Genomic DNA, 18,906 nt, shown 5'->3' on the forward strand with positions numbered 1-18,906 from the left:
AAAAAAAAGTGCAGGAGTTAAGATTAAGTTTAGAGAAAAATAATACAGCAGAGTTTTATGACTTAGTTTTTACAACATAAAAAAATAGATGGCAAAAGCAAAATAACAAAAAACACTGTCATGAAGATAAAAGTCTGTTAGTATTAAACAATGATTCAGAATCTGACAGTAATACTAAAAGATATTTGTATTATAAGGAATAGCAATTCATGACAATCAATCAAAAAACGATAATCAAATGAAGGTGTCTGAAAAGAATAGGCTTTTGAAATGTAATGTTTTTAAAAATTGGATGGATTGATAAAACAGAAAGTGAAAGAATTTTTATGACAAATAAGATAAAAGAGAATTTAATGACAGAAACTTGTGAAAATAATGAAGATGGTGGGCAAATCTAAGGCATACATTGTTAAGTAATTTAGTATTAGAAGGAAATAAAAGGATAAAAAATGTAATAAAAGACAAAAGAAAATACATGTAGACAATTAAATAATTGATGATGCAGATTGTAATAAGTACGTTTAATTAAAAAGATTGGAATAAAAAATAAAATGCATCACACAAAACAAATCAAATGACAAGAATGTATTATTACCTCAAATAGGATTAACTTTCTTTCTTTTTTTTAAATACTATTAATAAGAAAATAACTAAACACTTTTTTATGCTGGTATAGAATGTTATAAATTTCAATAATTTTATTAACACATATACAGCACAACCCCTATTTATAAAAATTCAGTAAACCAAAACAAAAACAAAATGAAAGCACATAAATACAACCGGATATGATAAAAAAATATTTACTAAAATGACAATTCCCCAAAAACTACTTTTAGTGTTTACCCACAACTTCTGACTTGCAAAAAATAGAAAGAATACACATTAAATAATAGCCAATATTTCGCTTTTATTTACAAGTGTTCTCTTTAATACTGAAATTGTGTGAAACAAAAAAAGGTCTACTTACATAAGTGTCATTATTTTTTTAATGTGATACTGGTCAATTAAAAAAAAAATCTTAATTTTCTTAAACATCATTCAAACAGAGTAACCTAGTTTATTCATTATAAATATCAATATTAATAAATGAACCATCTTAACAGGTAATAAACCAGAACTCACCAAATGAGTCTTTAAAACCTTAGATCATATTCTCTTCAGTTCTATTCAGTCATATTTTCTTTTTTTTCAGTAATATTCAGTTCAGTTTACAAGTTAAAAAGGTATTAATCCAATGAAAAATAATACAGATTATTACAAATTATCTTCCAAAATATAAATTTGAATATCTCACATTTATTAATACTCAGATTCATGAAAGCAGCATCAATGGATCTTTGGGTTCACATCAAACAAGCCATTGCATTAGTGGATTGCCAATGTTAGAATGTGTATGGCAGAAATTGGACTATAGGCTCAATGTGTGTCATATGACACAGGAAGCTCACACTGAGCACATGTGACGTAATGTAAACAAAATTAATACAAAATGTTTTGAGTTTCCCTTTCCATTGATGTACAATAAATATATATATATATTAATTTAGTACATATAATTAAAAGACATGACTGAAGATGATCTGAATGATCAAAAGAAGATTCTAAAATGGTGCGTTCTGGTAATTAATTAATGAACTAGTTTATTAATGCTTTAGACATATGGAGTGTTTATAAAAGAACTCTTTGGTTCCAGAAAATCATAATGAAATAATGGAATCAGTTAAAAGTATCTGGTTTTCATATTTATGTTCTTAACATTATTAAATTTTTCATTACAAATATTCATTGGTTGGCACCACTGTGTGACCTTCACTGGGTAACTGGTTGACAGTCTATCTCTCAATTATGACACCAAAGCAGAAAGTTTAGTGCATGATTTGGTTTATCAAAACAAGATCGGTTATCACAGTTCAGCAAAATTATCGATGTGAATTTGGCAGTGCCACGGCTGCAAGTAAAACAACTCAAAAGTTTAATCAGTTTAAGGAAACAGGCAGTGTCTTAAAGGGGAAATCACCAGATAGGCTGTCAGTATCTGAACAGATCCAAGCATCTTGTATGTCCAAAAAAGTCATTAGCAAGACACAGTTTAGAGTTACAGAATACCTAAATCTACAGTGTACAAAGTGATATGTAAGAGGCTTAGACTATGTGCTTATAAGATACAACTTTTACATGAAATCAAACTCAATAATTAAGTGAAAAGATTGGAATTTGCAGCTTTAATGCCTAACACCAGTCATAAAAATGAGGACTACCTGAAAAATGTCATGTTTTCAGATGAGGGGGACATTCCACATTAGTAGGTCAATAAGTCAATACAACAGCACGATTTGGGGATCAGACAGAGCCATGGTTGAAATTATCAAACATTAGTGTAAATCTCCCAAAATTAATGTTTGGTGGAGACTGATGAATGACCATATTGTGGGCCTATTCATTTTTGTAGAAACCATAATTAATGGGGACATTTTCTGTGATACGCTCAAACTTTACATCTTTCCACAGATTAATGATATTGAAGAAGAAAATGGATTAATTTTCAAACAGATGGCGCTCTGCCACATTATAGCAACCGTATCCATGTTATACTAAGAATCTGATTTCAAAACAGGTGGATTGGATTGCATGGCCACCAAGCAGCCCAGACATGAAAAACAATGTTTATTTAGAAAAAAATCACAACACCAACTACCTACGGGAGAAGATTGTGCAGCAGTAGCATTCATTAAACCAACACGCTGGAGAGTATGTGGGTAGAGCTGGATTACTGTCTGGACATGTGCAGGGCAATAAAGGTGCACATATCGAATTAACACCAAAAGAACTTCAGAATTTACCTTTCCATAATAAATACTCATGTAAGTAATATTTTAAATATAATGCTGTTTAAATAACAATTGAAACAAATTTTTTTTTTTATAAACACTCTATACTGTAAATTGTTATTTGCATGTACGGTATACACAGGTGTATATATATATATATATATACACACACACACCATTATATATTACTAATAATATGATAAATCCATTATCAGTATCATACATGATAGAGAAATCTGTAAAGTACATAATTTACAGCATATTAAATGTTCAACTAAATTTGCCTGTATTAATTATATATAGATTATGATAGCAACTTACAGAAATCCATGTAAAACCTGTTCATTGGTCTTATATGAATTTGTAATGACGACTTTACAAAAGAAGAATCAATTTTAATAAAATTCTTTCATAATTAAATAGATGCCACTTTGATAATATTATTGTTGAAGTTTCATTGCTCTGACAAACAAAAGAAAAAAGACATCATCATTATATGGTACCTAACTTAAACACAAGTTGTTTGTATATATATATATATATATATATATATTAAAGTACAGTAAGGAAGTAAAGAAATTATTTCATGGAATAATACAAAGTACAATGGAGTTACATGCTCTAACAATAACAAATGCATAAAATAACTTACAAACGAATTTAAATAGTTACGATCCAAACATGACAAAAATTTAAATTAAGGGAAATTAATTTACAACTACTTTTCTACACATAAATAAAAAGTTATATAACATTCAATTAAACTAAATTTTGGTTATACATTAATAAACTGGGATAAATAATCATACAATTTAACATATGTATTTAGTATAAGTGCAAAACCTGAGCAGATATCCTTTGGTTATATGGTTCTTCTTTTTTTGAAATTGCATCTTTATAAACTTACAGTTTCATATAGTGTGCAATATCTAAGGATACACAATCCCGAAAAGTAAAAGGAAAACAAAGCTAAATGCAGTGGATGAAGCAACACTTATAATTTTCAAACCTACATCATATCTCCTATGTTAAATTGTTCTTAGTATATTATTTGTTATTTATATCTTCAGGAATCATTCAGGAGTCATTCAGGAATTATTCTTTGTCAATGTAACAAATAAAAACTTACAATGGAGCCAGTAATTTTCAGACAATTGGGGCACTTTAAGTCCATTATTTTCAGATATTAATTTTTTTTTAAATTGTCCCTACAATATCGGTTTTATTTGTTTTTTGTATTTGTTTCTCATTTTTCTTTAAATTCCTTTTTTTAAATGTTTTTGAAAATGTGCACTGAAACATCTCAGCTTCGTAACTGTAGATATCAAACATGATTTGAATGATGACTTAATTAAGAAGTTTTTATTATGTCAAACAGATCCTATTTTTATACAGATTAAAAAATTTAAAGAAAATAATATAAGCTACATAATTTTTATATGAAATTGACCCCTTTGAGTATGTAAAATACTTAAATAGTATAGTTCATCTCTGAATTTATATGCAGAAAAATCTCAAGACAGTGAGCACAAAAAATGTATCTTATGCTTTACCTCATCAAGTATTTCTCACAGAAAATGACTGCAAACTATGTAACTAATAACATTTTGATAAGTTTTCAGAAATTTTGTTTATTCTAAGTTTCACTCCTACTATCTTCAAGAACAAGGTTGCACTATGTATTAACATATAAACACATACTTTAAATAAAATAAATAAATTTAAATTATTTCTTATAATCCGGTTTTGAATTTAACAAATAATATAACTTTAATTAGTTTCTTTTTAATAAACAAATTAAATTACATAAAAATAAATTTCTACAACTTGCATTAAAGTAATAAAACAAAACATCTCCTCTGAATAAAATCACTCATTAAGTTAAAATAGACAATTTATAAAATAAACAAATGTATCATATGAAAAGGCAGAAATTTCCAGTTGATTTCACTTACTATTTAATATAAATATTAATTATTTTATCTAAATTGCACATAAAATTGGATAATGAAAATTAATCTAACAATAATTCTTTAATTAATCAGAAAATTTATTATTTTTTAATAAGATTGTGATACTCTAAAAAAATCATGTGACCTTAATCCAGCACCTTAAAAAAAAACACTAGAAATTTCTGAAGTCAATGACAAGAGATAAAAATGTACTTGAACTAGCAAAAAAAAAAATTGAACCAAGAAAGCATGCAAGAAGAGATTTAAGCTAGTAGTTCTTACAAATAGCTTACATTTGTAAGCTATTCATAAACTTGCATTTGTGTCTATGTAAATAGTCACTATAGCAATTGGAACATTTCAGGAGAACTGAAGGTTTAACTAAAAGTAAAATACAGTTCATTTAAAAAACAGAAATTAAATAGCATTTCACCAAATGCAACGTAAAATTAATGACTAATGATCAATGCATATTAAAAGTAATAAGTAAATACATACACAGAAAATATGACTTTCATATTGAAAAGAAAAATTAAACTTCAAATGACACTTTGCTCAAAGCAGATAAAGAAAAAATAGAATTTAAATTTTGATAATAGGTAAATGAGCAGATAGATGCAAATGTCCTAAGGAATTAAAGTACAAGAAAATCAATGTAATAACATTCCAGAAATGATTCGTCAGTGGGGAAAAATATTGGGTTGGAGAACAATTAAGTACAGTAAGTAACAGGGTAGTGGTACAACTAAAATTAAATATGTTATGCACAGTTTCTTAAAAATACCTTAAGATATTTATAAATATCTTTAAGAATACAGTATCATCTCAATTAAAATAAAAATTGAGGGAAATATCATAAAATGCAATATTAAAAAATATTATTTTCAGTGGTATATGAGTTTTACGCTACTTTGACATGCAACTAAAATTTCACCATATTATACTTTATAGGTAACCATAAATAGTAACAGTACCTAGAAATTGGGCAAAACAGTACACTATATCTGTCACAATCAACAGTTATGTCATACATAAATTCTGAGGAATAACTTCAGACTTTAATAAACTTCTAATTAATGAGTCTCCAGAAGTAAAACAAAAATTAACATTTCTTTACTGATTAAAATATGAAAAACAGTTATTTTCTTCACTTAAAATAGTAATACTAACAAAAGAAAACTTAAAAAAATTTAAAGGAAGATTTATTAACTGGTTAATGTAGATCAAAATGTACTACTGACTAAATTATAGGCTGACTTAAACAATATAATTAGTGGCAATAGTTAATAAAAATAATTATAAAATATGCAATAATTAAATTAATTATAATTATTGTAGATAATTACATATAATAAACCTTGCATCATCTAAAGCGACTTCTTGCAGTAAAACTTTCCTACAACCATGGCTAATAATTACTATTTCCTAACATTTTTTTAAAATTTATTATAAACTATTTTTTTAAATTAAATTTATTATTTCAAGTTTCATATTAAGAAATAAACAAAATTTTATGTTATTAAAAAAAAAATTACAAAAATAATTTACAATCACATGAACTATCAGCTAATCCCATTATTTCTGCTGCAAATGCAAAAGACTAGTGACAGCAAAAAAAAGGGGGAAAAAAGGCTTTACTCCATCAGCATCTTTCATCTTTCCAGAGAACAACATATATCTATGCAGCTTATGGCAAATACTAGAATTAAAATGGTCTCTTGTTGTCTTCTTTATTATTTCATATCAGTATGTAAAACACATCACAATTCAGGTGATATGTAGATCTAGAAGTGACACCTTCACTTGGTTCACCATGGGGACTGGCTGTATTAGCTGTATTAAAAGATCTACTTTTTTAATACACTTTATCTAAATAAATTAAGTTATTTTAATTACGTATATAAAAAATATATTTATTAGTTTTTATTTTATAAAAATCTTTGTTCACTATTTTACCTTTTTTTTTGTAGGGTAAAGTTTTAAAATTTACTGTCAAAATTTTAAAACTTAAAAAAGGAAATATTTTACCAAAATGTGATGCAAGGTGTAAGTAATACAACAGATTCTGACACAATAACTGGATAACAACACAAAGTAACAAACAAATAAATAAATAAATAATACATTAAAATTTAATAAAAACATGTTTTGGTAACTAAAAATTATTACATATTCATAAAAGAGGTAAGGTAACAAACAGCAAATAATTCTTATATTTTAAACTAATCATTGCAGTAGTAAAAATAATTATCTGATAACTTCCATAAAATAAAGTTATTTTTGTACTTCAAAAACTAAATATATATATATTTTTTTTTTATAAATAATACACATACATTATTAATTATAATTAATAATATACATTCACTTATTTAATTTCTTTTTGACTATAATTTTCTTTGGTATTTAACGTTTAATATTTTCATTGAAAAATTAAGTCTTCTACCACCAAGATTAAACAATAAAAAGGGAAAATGCAAATATTATTAAAAAAAAATTGCAAATGTTTCACGAATCTACTGGTTGTAAAAGAGTATCTACTATTCAACAATAACAGAATAGAAGTTGACAAATACTTTACTCATTTATTTTCTTTTTGGAAGAGAACAAACAAAAATTCACAACAAAAAATACTGTATTTATAATACGAAAATATGTAAACACATTTAAAACTAATACATTGCAGTGTAAACTTACCTTACATAGAGTATAAATTAAAATATCTACCTTTTAGCATTCTTTATAATTAGGTTTATGCTAGGTAATGAATCATAAATAACATAAAAATATTAACTAACTCCAGCTAAAAATACAATTAAAAAATAAATTCTGTTAATTAATTTGTTATTTATTCACAAAAAAATTGTGGAACAATATTATAGTTTAAAAACAGACTTATCTGAGCCCGACATATTCAATTTCATTTAACCTAAAAAATACAGTAATACAAGTGGCTGCAAATGAAGAGCCCAAGAGATCATTGAGCTTAATTTTATTATAGCAACTTTTTTTCTATAAAAATAATCATTTCAGAAACATTTGAAACACATTATTACTATTGGACATATGATTGAAAATAATGAAAAATGTTTAATGACTGAATTATTGCAGGACAGTATTCCTAATTAAGATTAACGTAAATTGATATCCAATAAAAACAATGTGCAAAGTTTACTTTCAACACACCTAAAAAGGATAAAATGGGAAATAAAAACAGTCTCATATATCAACAAAAACACAAGTAGAGTTTTGTTAATTTACGAATGAAAAGTTCTATCCTTAAAAAATAAATTTAGAACACAATTTTAGTTTATGTTTAGATTTAAAGGTACAGTTCAATTTTTTAAAAAATCTACACAGATTATTGTAAATCGCTTTTACAACATGATAAATATTAATAGCTCTGAAATTAAATTTACAGCCATAGCAATTGTAATACAAATTATGTCATTATACTGTATTAGATTTCATAGCTCTATTAAGCCACAGTTTACATTACATTATTAAAACAATTGTTAGCAGGTAAGTCATACCACAAAGAACGCTTGCACAACTTTGGCAATTAAATTGAATGAATGAACTTAACAATGCCATGTATGTTTCAAAAAGGTATTGAAGTAGGGCTCAGATCATATAAATTTTTTACGTGGGACTTTACTATATGGATTTAACATCAGTTTTTTTTAACAATAACAAAGTTAATTTATATTTAAATGGATTTAACTATAACTACAATCTAAATCAATGAAAAATTATTATTATTGAGGATTTTTCACTAATCAGTTGAATTTTCACTTCATCAAAAAAAAAAAAATTGATAAATTTAGCATAACTATTTTATCAAAAATATAATCTTAATTTCAACATGTTGCAGTGTAGAAACCATTCAATCTACTCAGACTCATGTTCAAAACTAAAAATATTTTAATTACTTACAATAAAAAATGTTAGTTTTTTGCTGCGCTAATAAAAAAGGATAACCAAAAAAGATACTCTTGATAGTGATAAGCACTGCTATCAAAAAGTTATACATAGAAGAATTATTTTAAATAAACAAAAACTAAATATTTTAATAATCTTTAGCATATTCAAAGATACTTGATATATTATTGATTAAACTACAATGGTCTTAAATTTTAAAACCTTTGCACACTTTCTAACATATTTTCTATGCATATCAAGTTGCAGTTTTAAAAACAATTGTAAATCAAACAATTAGAGAATCAGAACCACTAATTAATAAATAAATTATATAAAAAATTGCCTGCAGTTACTTAAATGAATTATGGAGTCCGTTAACACGATATAAATGGTAAGATCATTTACAACACCATTTGGAATTACAATACAGACATCAAAATTAAACTTTTGGGAGAAACAGTCTATGTTTAATTGCAAATGAATCATGTAATCTGTAATTACAATCTGTTAGCAACTTTATTCTTTTGATAAAATAAAGATCCATTAAAATTTGATCACCATCTCTTACATCTTGAGATAGAATGCAGCTATCATAATTTAACTTGCACATGAATTTGTTATTTGTTTAAATGTACATAAATCATTAATTTATTTTATTTTCACAATTTTATTCTTTATGCAAACTGAAGGTCTATAACATGTCATAAAACTCAAAAATAAATCTTTTTAAGTGGTGCTGTTCTCTTTATTCCATGTCTAATTTTGTTTAAAAATTGAAAAAAGTTGCCATAATAAAAAAAATTACATTGTTCATATACTGATAAAAAGGGTTTAGTTTACCTCAAAAGTTAGATTTATATAACTGCACTTAACTTCAATAATTTTAAGTGATCCTGCCAACTTGATATTAAATGATAATTTATGTGAAAAACTGAACTACGGTTAATTTTTTAATTTCATATATAATTTGTGACTGATTAATTAACATCTAACTCAACAGTAAATTTATCAATTTTCAAAGTGGTTCCATCAAATTGATGTATGTATGTCTTTTCTTTGCATCTGATCTTTTTGTATTATCTTTTATAATCATATATTTTTGCAACAACCTTTTAAATATTTCAAAATATGAGTAAATAAACTGATGAACCAAGATAAAAGAAATACATACAATAACAACAATGGCACAAAAAAACCATAAATACTACGAATTTTTAATACTGAACCCATGAAATACTGCAACTTTTAATACTAAAACATGTACAATAGAAATCTACATTCCTTAATATTTTAAAAATTAAGGAAAAAATGTTGGTGAATCAGAATAATGAACTCAAAAAAAACCATTAATAACAAAAATAAAACTAAAGAAACTAATAATGAACCGTTTCGGTCCTATAAAATACTACAGAAAATGAAATTTACCATCAGCGAAATATATAAATAATATTATTATATAACGTTATTTTGTTCTAAATCCTAAATCGCAATGAAATATCTTGTGTATTCAATATCTACAAATATGTTTATGTTAGTTTATTTAAGTGGAGCTATAAATGCTACTGGATCACAAAAATCGTGGTTAGTTATTTAATAAAATATACATAAATATATATATTCTTTTTAAATATTACCGGTAATAATTGTAGAAAATGTATATTGAATATACATTTTCTTATCGATCTAAAGTAATCTGTGAAAAAAATAATAGTTTAAAACATTCACTTTCATTAACAATTAAATTTCTATTTTATTTTCTGATAATGAAATTAATTTTACGCTAAGTTATGTTCAAGTTTTGATTTTGTTTATCTAGTTACTAAAAAAAATACAGAAAGAAAAAGAGAGGACTATATTAAGAATTTTGCGTAATAAATTCAAACTTGGTCTGGGTGCAGAATGGCACATGTCGAACAAGGCGGCTAGTATGCTTGAAATTCATTCCACAAATAGGGCACAAATGTTGTGGTCCTTTATCGCATCGATCTTCACGAATATGTCGAGTCAGTGACTGCTTCCATAAATATGTTTTGTTGCAAAGTAAGCAACAATACTTGCCTGGAATTGCCAATGGGTCTACAGCCGGTGATTCTGTAATTGAGAAAAATAATCTACATTAGTAAACAAATTGAACAATAAACAAATAAATAAATATTTAAGTAATAATAAAAAAATAATAATTAACTTACATTGAACTTGACATATGCTGCATCGAAGCTTGCTGCTTAAAATATTTAAGATTAAAAGAAATATAAAGTAAATTAGATGATTAAAAAATATTATTAATTAGCTAAAACATGTTTAAAGCATAACTAAAATACTAAATGAACAAAAATTATTTAATGATAGTAACTTAGGAAGATTGTAATTTTTATTCAATTTGTAAGAGACATTGCAAAAGTAATGTTTGATATAGATTTTTGTCTTGTCATACAAAAGACAGGCACTGACAAAGTTGGACTGCGTAACACAAACATACAAAAAAATATGACAATAAGAAGAAGTTTTTAAATACAGGAGGTAGACGAAGGAGGTAGGAGGTAAACGATACTACTTATGTCAACAGTAATTAAAAAAAAAAAATTAAAGTTGGTGTGTGTGTATATACACACACACACACACACAAAAAAAAATATTTCACTCTCCAAGACAAATACATCTGACCTAAACGAAGTAATTAACAATAAACAAAATTCATTATCTGTATATTAACAGGCACGTATTTATAAATTTTGTTTAATATCAACTGTAATTAACATATGTTTATACTGTAGGTAAATAATTTTAAATGTTACAGCTATTTTGTGCAAACTAATGCTTCTTATACTCAACTGACAAATGAAACAAAAGTATCTCTTATCTTGTTTTTCACATTCTACAAGTATACTAATCAAACTTGATACTAGGTAAGAAATAATTTAGATTTGTCAAAGACAGCTAAGTGAAATAAAGCCTACAGAAAGTAGCGAACTGTACATCATGGTACTTTAAAATAGCTTCTGGAGAGCTACTTTGCAAAGTTCTTATATCATAAGCTCTTAAGAATGATATATTAATATATTAATAATATATTAATGATCTTGTTCTGATTCAATTTTGAAAAAGAGTATATTTCAACCCTTCTACAAATAAAGGTACATTCATTTAAAATTAGTATAAAAATACTACAAACGGTAGTCCATTAACATCTTCATTAAAAACTTAAATCTATCATCTTTCTTACTCATTATCTTCAACTTTCTTAATCTAAAACAGTAACATAACATTTTTCCATGAATAACAAAATAAAGAAAAAAAAATCAGTAGATCATAAAGTCAAATCTACATATTTAAGAAAAACTTTGGAGAAAATCAACATGTCTCAATTTTTTTTATGATATTCTGTACGCTGTACTAAAATCATGCCCAAACAAAATATCAAACTAGAAATAGTTTATTTTATAGGATACAACAGTTTTACAGTATTTACAGATTCATGTTTATTTTTATTTTAAAATTATTTTTTTTACATCGATTCACCTGGGTGCCACAGGCGACATTATGAAATATACATAATGTTAGCTTATTTTTAATAAGTATTTTTTAAGTATACCTATCTTGCAAAATTAAATGAGAATTAAAATGGCAAAACAATATATCATAAAAACAGTCCCTAACTAAATTTTGTAAAGATAATGTAGTCAAAATATACAACAAAAATCATATCACTTATTTTATTTTTACCACTCTATTAACAAAATAATGTGTTAAAAGTTTTACTTCATGTAATCCCGAACTTATACTACCTTTTTTTAATTTTACTTATTAAAAGTTAATTTTCAGATTGTAATCATTCAAATTTTGGCTTTTTATCTTTGGCTGGGTTCGAACCCTGGTCAGGCATGGCATTTTTCATACTCTACAAAATCTTCACTTCATACTTCTATGCACAAGCTTTGTGCTTATATGGTGAATTAATCATAAAAAAAAGAAAAAATTAACCCATAATCCAATTTGTATTAAAAAAAGAAAAATTTCAAACGGAATGACTCCATGCAAAATTTAAAAAAGAATGTGTAGCAGCAAATTCTATGGGCTTACATTTTTCACTTTTTACGATTTTCTGTATGGTGTGTTTTGAGAGTAGAAGTAAAAAATTTTTCACGACATATGCTTATCTCTGTTATAAACCAATCATTATTTAACTTCTTTTTTTATAAATTAATAAATACAACAGTAAACTCAAATTGCCAGTAGAAGGGAAATGCTCTCATAGAAAATTTAGATCCAATAAAAAGTTTGTGTTAATTTTCAATAAAGTTATTCTACAACTTAAGCAATATCTGAACAGAACAAAAAACAGAAATATTATTAAATCAATGTTAACAAGAAAATTCTAGGAATAAAATGTAACCATTTTCTATGCACAGATTAGTACTTACTGAATTAATACAGATTCATTCTGATGATTACACCTACGTTTGCCAGGGCCAGTTGTAAGACTGATAATATAAATACAGTATTTAGTAAAAACTACTATCTAAACCCAAGTTTAAAAGTAATTCTACTTTTAAGTGTAGAAAAAAATATATTCTTGGATGCATGTAAAGAAAGCCCAAAAATCAACAGCCTCCTTTAGTAATTATTTCCCATAGATAACCAACAATTCTTGATGGTTTCACTGAATACTGTTAGCACTTATGATTATTGGGTATACTAACCAATAAAAAAAAATTACTTCATACAAAAAAAGATCTCTAGTCCAACAAATAAATAATCTGACTGTATTTGGAAAACAATATCACTGCATAAGTTGAAACAGGGTTCCTCTCTACAGAGTTTGAATACTCTCCAAATTTTAATATTAATCTACAACTATGACCTAGAAATTCTCCTACTAAAAGGAATTCCTAACAATGTTAATATCATAGTTACTTTAAGTCACCTTATAATTTTAAGTGGGGAGCTGTTTTTTGTTAAGGTCATCAAAAATGTACATTTCCAAAACTGTGCAATGCTTTAACTCAAAATTTCTAGTAAAACAGATGTGTTATGAAGTGAAAGATTTCAGGAAAGAGGATGTGTTATGAAGTGAAAGATTTCAGGAAAGAGGATACTAAAGACAAATAATCAAGATAGTGTTACAGTTAAAATCTTTTAAGTTCATTTGCATTTTAAACATGCAACATTTGTAACCGCAGTTTGTGGAAAAATGATTCCAAGAATTCTTTTCTGATCAGAAAAAATCAAATATTTTGGAGAAAACTGAAAACTACACTCTGTATACATGATGCAATTTGTATCAATATAAATGAACAAATTACTCATGGTAAAAAAAATCTTGATTTTGTAATTTTGAAAAATGCTTATCAAAGTATACCTAAATTCAGTGTTAGGTGATTATTTTCTTAGATAAAGAATTTTTGAAAAAGAAATCCCAGTAAGGATTTCAGCAATATTATTTTGAAATACCTTTATAATTTAAGTATATTAGGAAGAAGAGGACAAAGTTGTGGACAAATGGATACATCCTGAAAATGAAATTACTTCAGCATCGTTGTAAAGAAAATTTTTAAAGAGAAACAAATTTTAGAGCTAGAATAACTTCCTACGTCCTAAAATTTTAGCACTTTATATTTTTTTTCTCTAGTTAAATATGCACTCATGGGAAAGCAATTTGGAATAATTACTACAAACTAAAATAGAAAAATGTAATATTTATGGCATAAACAAACGATGAGTAACAGCATGGCATTGGTCTGTGAAAAAAGGATGTAGCAGACTACTGAAGCTGAAAGGAATTTAGTGAAGAAGAAAATTACATTTAAGTTATATTACTAATCATATTATTTAAACATTAGACCTTACACAAAAGAGAAATGCATGCATGCATAAATATTAATACAATAAAAATATGAAGTACCATTTGTACATAAATAACAGAAACATAAAGGGTTGTTTATACACTTTACTTATGTACTATTTTACAACACTGAAGAAAAAATTCCCATTAAATCTTTACCAATTTTATTTTTATTGCATTTTATTCTGGAAATACTAAAGGAGTTAAGAATATTTAAATACAATAAAAAAATAACGCAAAAATTTTATTTAATGCTATTTTATGTAAAAACTCATTACAAAATTATTCTGGTACTATATAATCGGGCAGTGACAAACATTTACAATGGGAACTGTAAGATATAAACTACAAAAAGTAAAATAAAATAAAATCATGTAAAATTTTATTTAACATAATGTTGCACACACCCTCGATTTTAAACAAATAAAAATACATAATCAATAAAACAAACTGTTCATTCACAATTAAAATAAATATTTTTACAATTATTTATTTTAGGAAGCATAAACATCAGTATCACTGTTTAAACCAAACACAAATAAATCACTAAATTTGTGAAAAAGCTTACCTCCTTACCTACTTGTGGAGCAAGACTCAAAAAATAATAAATAGAAGTATAAATTGGGCAACATGAATCTTTCAGTTTTAAATTACATAGTAAATTGTAATACAAACTATGTATTTTATAAACCCAGAATTTATTTATTTTAAATTAATACATATACAGATAAACCAAAATTTTTAAAAATAGATTTCAACAAATCTGGTTATTCATTTAATTTCACTATGCCTAGTGGTACAAGTTTAGGAACAATATATTCATAACTTTTACGACCTTTATTCAAGACAAGCAAATTTGTGAATAGTGAAAGGCTAACATACAACCATGTATAACAGGCTTTCATAATTCTAGTTCTACCATATTACAATCTAGTACTAACTGGAATAAATCTAAACAAAAACATGTTAAAATGTATACAAACAATTCTAACCTCAAAATAGGAGATTACAAAAATTGAATATCTGTAAGTTATGCATACACAAACACTGCATAAAATACAAAATAAAAAAGGAATATTAACACCTTAGGCAATCTATTATAATTTCTGTATATCAAATAAATAAAACTAAGTTTTAGAAAAGTATAATAATGTTAAACAAACTGTGTCTAGTATTAGATAAAATAAGAAAAATAATAAGTAGAAATATAACACAAGAAATAGCAACGAATTTCAAAAGGGCCACACGTAGGTAAAAGAACCTCTTCCAAAACTTTGCATAACACTAATCAGCTGATGACAACAACCGTACGATACTTTTTACCGCCCTGCGTTATCACTCTTTAAATGTAATTTTTTTAGATTAAACAACAGGATAATAAATTATTCCATAAATAAATGTATTATTTTTGAAAAGAAAAAAATTATGATTTCTGCCGTCAATTACATACTACTGGTTATACCAACAACAAAATACACAATATCGTATTTGAACAAAACTAACCTTGTTCGAAACGAGTGGCCCAAACGTTAGACAGCCGATTTGTTCAATAGTACATTAACAATAAATGAGTAAATAGTTACTACACGTGAGCAAGAAGGATAATGTACAATACTTAAAAAACTAATTTTACTTAAGTTAAATTACGATGTTCTAACAAATATAGTAAATAATTATTAAAAAGATTTTAAAAAATAGTATAAAACAAGATGTAAGAAACAAATAAATTTACAATGTAGTAAATAAACAAACAAATTTATACATTTACAATGCAGTAAATAAACAAACAAATTTATACTATTAAAAAATTAGCCTATACAATATTATTTATAATAAAATTATGATACTATACTACAAACTTGATTAAAACTTATAACAAAAAGCACATTCAAAGAAAAACCAAAATTAGGATACAATACATGCATCTTAGTGAATGCTGAATATCATGCACTTATGAATAGTTTTAACAAAAATAATGCACTTTTAACTGAAATGTGAGAATTTAAATTTTAAAAAACCCAAAATATCACAGATGATTAGAAGAACGTTCTTACCAACAGATAGTGAGATACAATAAAAAATATAAAGTACTAACATGCTTTTGTTGCAAATATATTTATGTAATCCAATAAATATTTCTGTTAAAAGAATAAATGTTTCCTTAGGTCTTCTTAATGATACATTAATACATTTATTATTAATTATATAATTATTAAGTAATAAAACAAGTAATATTCTATTTTGTAATAAATAGCTAACATAAAATATATATATATATATTTCTAGATATAAAGCTACTCTAATTTATTCAAATGAAAATTAAGTAATTTCAATTAAAACATGTATATTATTCTTTCCAAATACAGAAAAAATAAAAAGTACAATAATTAGAAAATATAATTAAGTACAATACTTAAACAATTAAAAAATGAATGAAATACAAAAATTTTTAAATTAGAAAATTTATAGCTGTCGCAACAAATCTTGAAGCTTGGATGACTAGGAGGTGCCTGTTATCCAAACTGAAAACATTCAGTTTAGTTTTCACACACAGAGGCAAATTGTTTTCTTGTACATACAACTTACTGTTTCACGTTACTGGATGTTATTACAGAGTACTAAATATTTTTTAATTCTGCTGTTTATACTTCATAAATGATTAAGTATTTTACCATAAAAAGAAATGCTATGGTATATTTTTAAATGTTATAAAGATGTAGTCCTATTCATAAGTACTACAATTATTTGTTAGCAGACAAAAACTGAATGATAATTAACTAACATTACAATGACATATTTAAATACAGTTTATAATCTGTCGTGATTTTATTTATTGTAAAAATAGACATGGACAAGCCAAGTATCAGGAAATTAATAACCTTTCTTATATATAAATAATTAAATCAAAATTTAAAAATGTAATAATGTTAAAGTGTTAGCTATACATTGAAGTGATTAAAATTTCAAAAAACTGTGTTCTGCGATCCGCAGAACGCAATCTAGTATTGTATCAATACTAACACCACAATACATGTTACAAAGGCCCATTTGCTGTTAGGTAATAAAGCAGCAAATGTTATGCTAAAAGGATAGTAGAATAATTTGAATTGCAACTGATGCTGCCGTGGCACCAAGCATCAAGATTGGTTGTGCCATCTGTATATGTTTAAATTCAATTTTTAATATATGAATGAAAAGTTTGTAGACATGAATCCTCTAAACACAATCATAAAATGTTACAAAAAATATGTATATATTATTATTAATATTAATGGAAGTTATGCATGAATAGACTATATTACTTTGATTACCACTTACCAATTTCTTTGTTTTTCATTATAATTATACCACAGTAATCCCAAAAAATATAATAAAATAATATAAAATATGTTCAAGCAACTGAACTGTAATAACAATAAAAAATATACTATTAATTTATTATAAAATGAATAAAAATCATATTATGAAAAAGTATAACAATTTTCACAAGTCAGTTATAAAGGTCTGAGTTCTATCTTCAACGTGTAATTTACAAGGTATAGGCTGTGATGAATAACTAATCATATGTTTATCATGATAAATCTTAAAACAATTTCTTCTCTTCTTAAAACATAATGGTAGATTACAAATGGCACACATCCACTTTGTTCTTCTATCAAGGCAAGACTGAGAACAATAGGAACAACGACGATGCTGCAGTGTTGTTGGTATTGGAAAATGAACTTCATTAGATCCAATGTTATGTGCATTTAAATTAATAGTCTCATGAGCCATATTATCATAAATTGACATATTTGCATGATGAATAATTTCATTAACAGATAATTCAGGTGCCACTGAAAACATTGTACATTATTAAAACATTTAATTTGCTCATACACAAAAAAAAATTCAAACTTTTAATAATAACAAAATAAAAACACAGAAATTTACTTACATACTTCTGAAGACAGTAAGCGAATAATATGTCAAAATTTTTGATGAAATATCTATCTTTAAAACAATTACCAACGTGAAATAATAAAAAAATCCATCTCCCACTTGCTTACCTTTAAAACCCTTTGAATCCATGATAGTTACATTAAACATAATATACATATTTTTTTCCTACTTAAACAAATAGATACTTTATTTTATTTGGTATATAATTATACATTATATAAATCATATCATGTACGTATGCTACTCCATTTGGAAAAGAAAGGAACTGCTCAAGTACTTGTCTGGATGGATCGGAGGAAACCATGAAATCATGGTAAAATATCTAAGTGTCATAAAGTATACAGTTAATTACAAGATAAAAAGCAAAACTTTTAATATCCATACAAATAATTAAAAATAATAAATACATAAAGTAATA

General features: G+C 25.6%; 1 protein-coding gene across 2 annotated transcripts in view; it reads right to left on the minus strand.

Moving 5' to 3' along the window:
- Nucleotides 1-18,906, minus strand: part of LOC142327113 (uncharacterized) — a 384,678-nt gene that overhangs the window by 84,257 nt on the left and 281,515 nt on the right. Inside the window, exon 5 of one of the 2 annotated variants that reach the window (XM_075369982.1) lies at nt 10,512-10,795. The exons of the other annotated variant lie outside the window; for it this stretch is intronic. Coding sequence (XP_075226097.1) covers nt 10,560-10,795 — 236 coding nt within the window. The 3' untranslated portion in view covers nt 10,512-10,559. Of the gene's footprint in view, nt 1-10,511; nt 10,796-18,906 lie in introns of those variants that run through there. 2 annotated transcript variants of the gene reach the window in all.

This window comes from Lycorma delicatula, chromosome 6 (assembly GCF_047948215.1).
Source record: "Lycorma delicatula isolate Av1 chromosome 6, ASM4794821v1, whole genome shotgun sequence".
Taxonomy (NCBI): domain Eukaryota; kingdom Metazoa; phylum Arthropoda; class Insecta; order Hemiptera; family Fulgoridae; genus Lycorma; species Lycorma delicatula.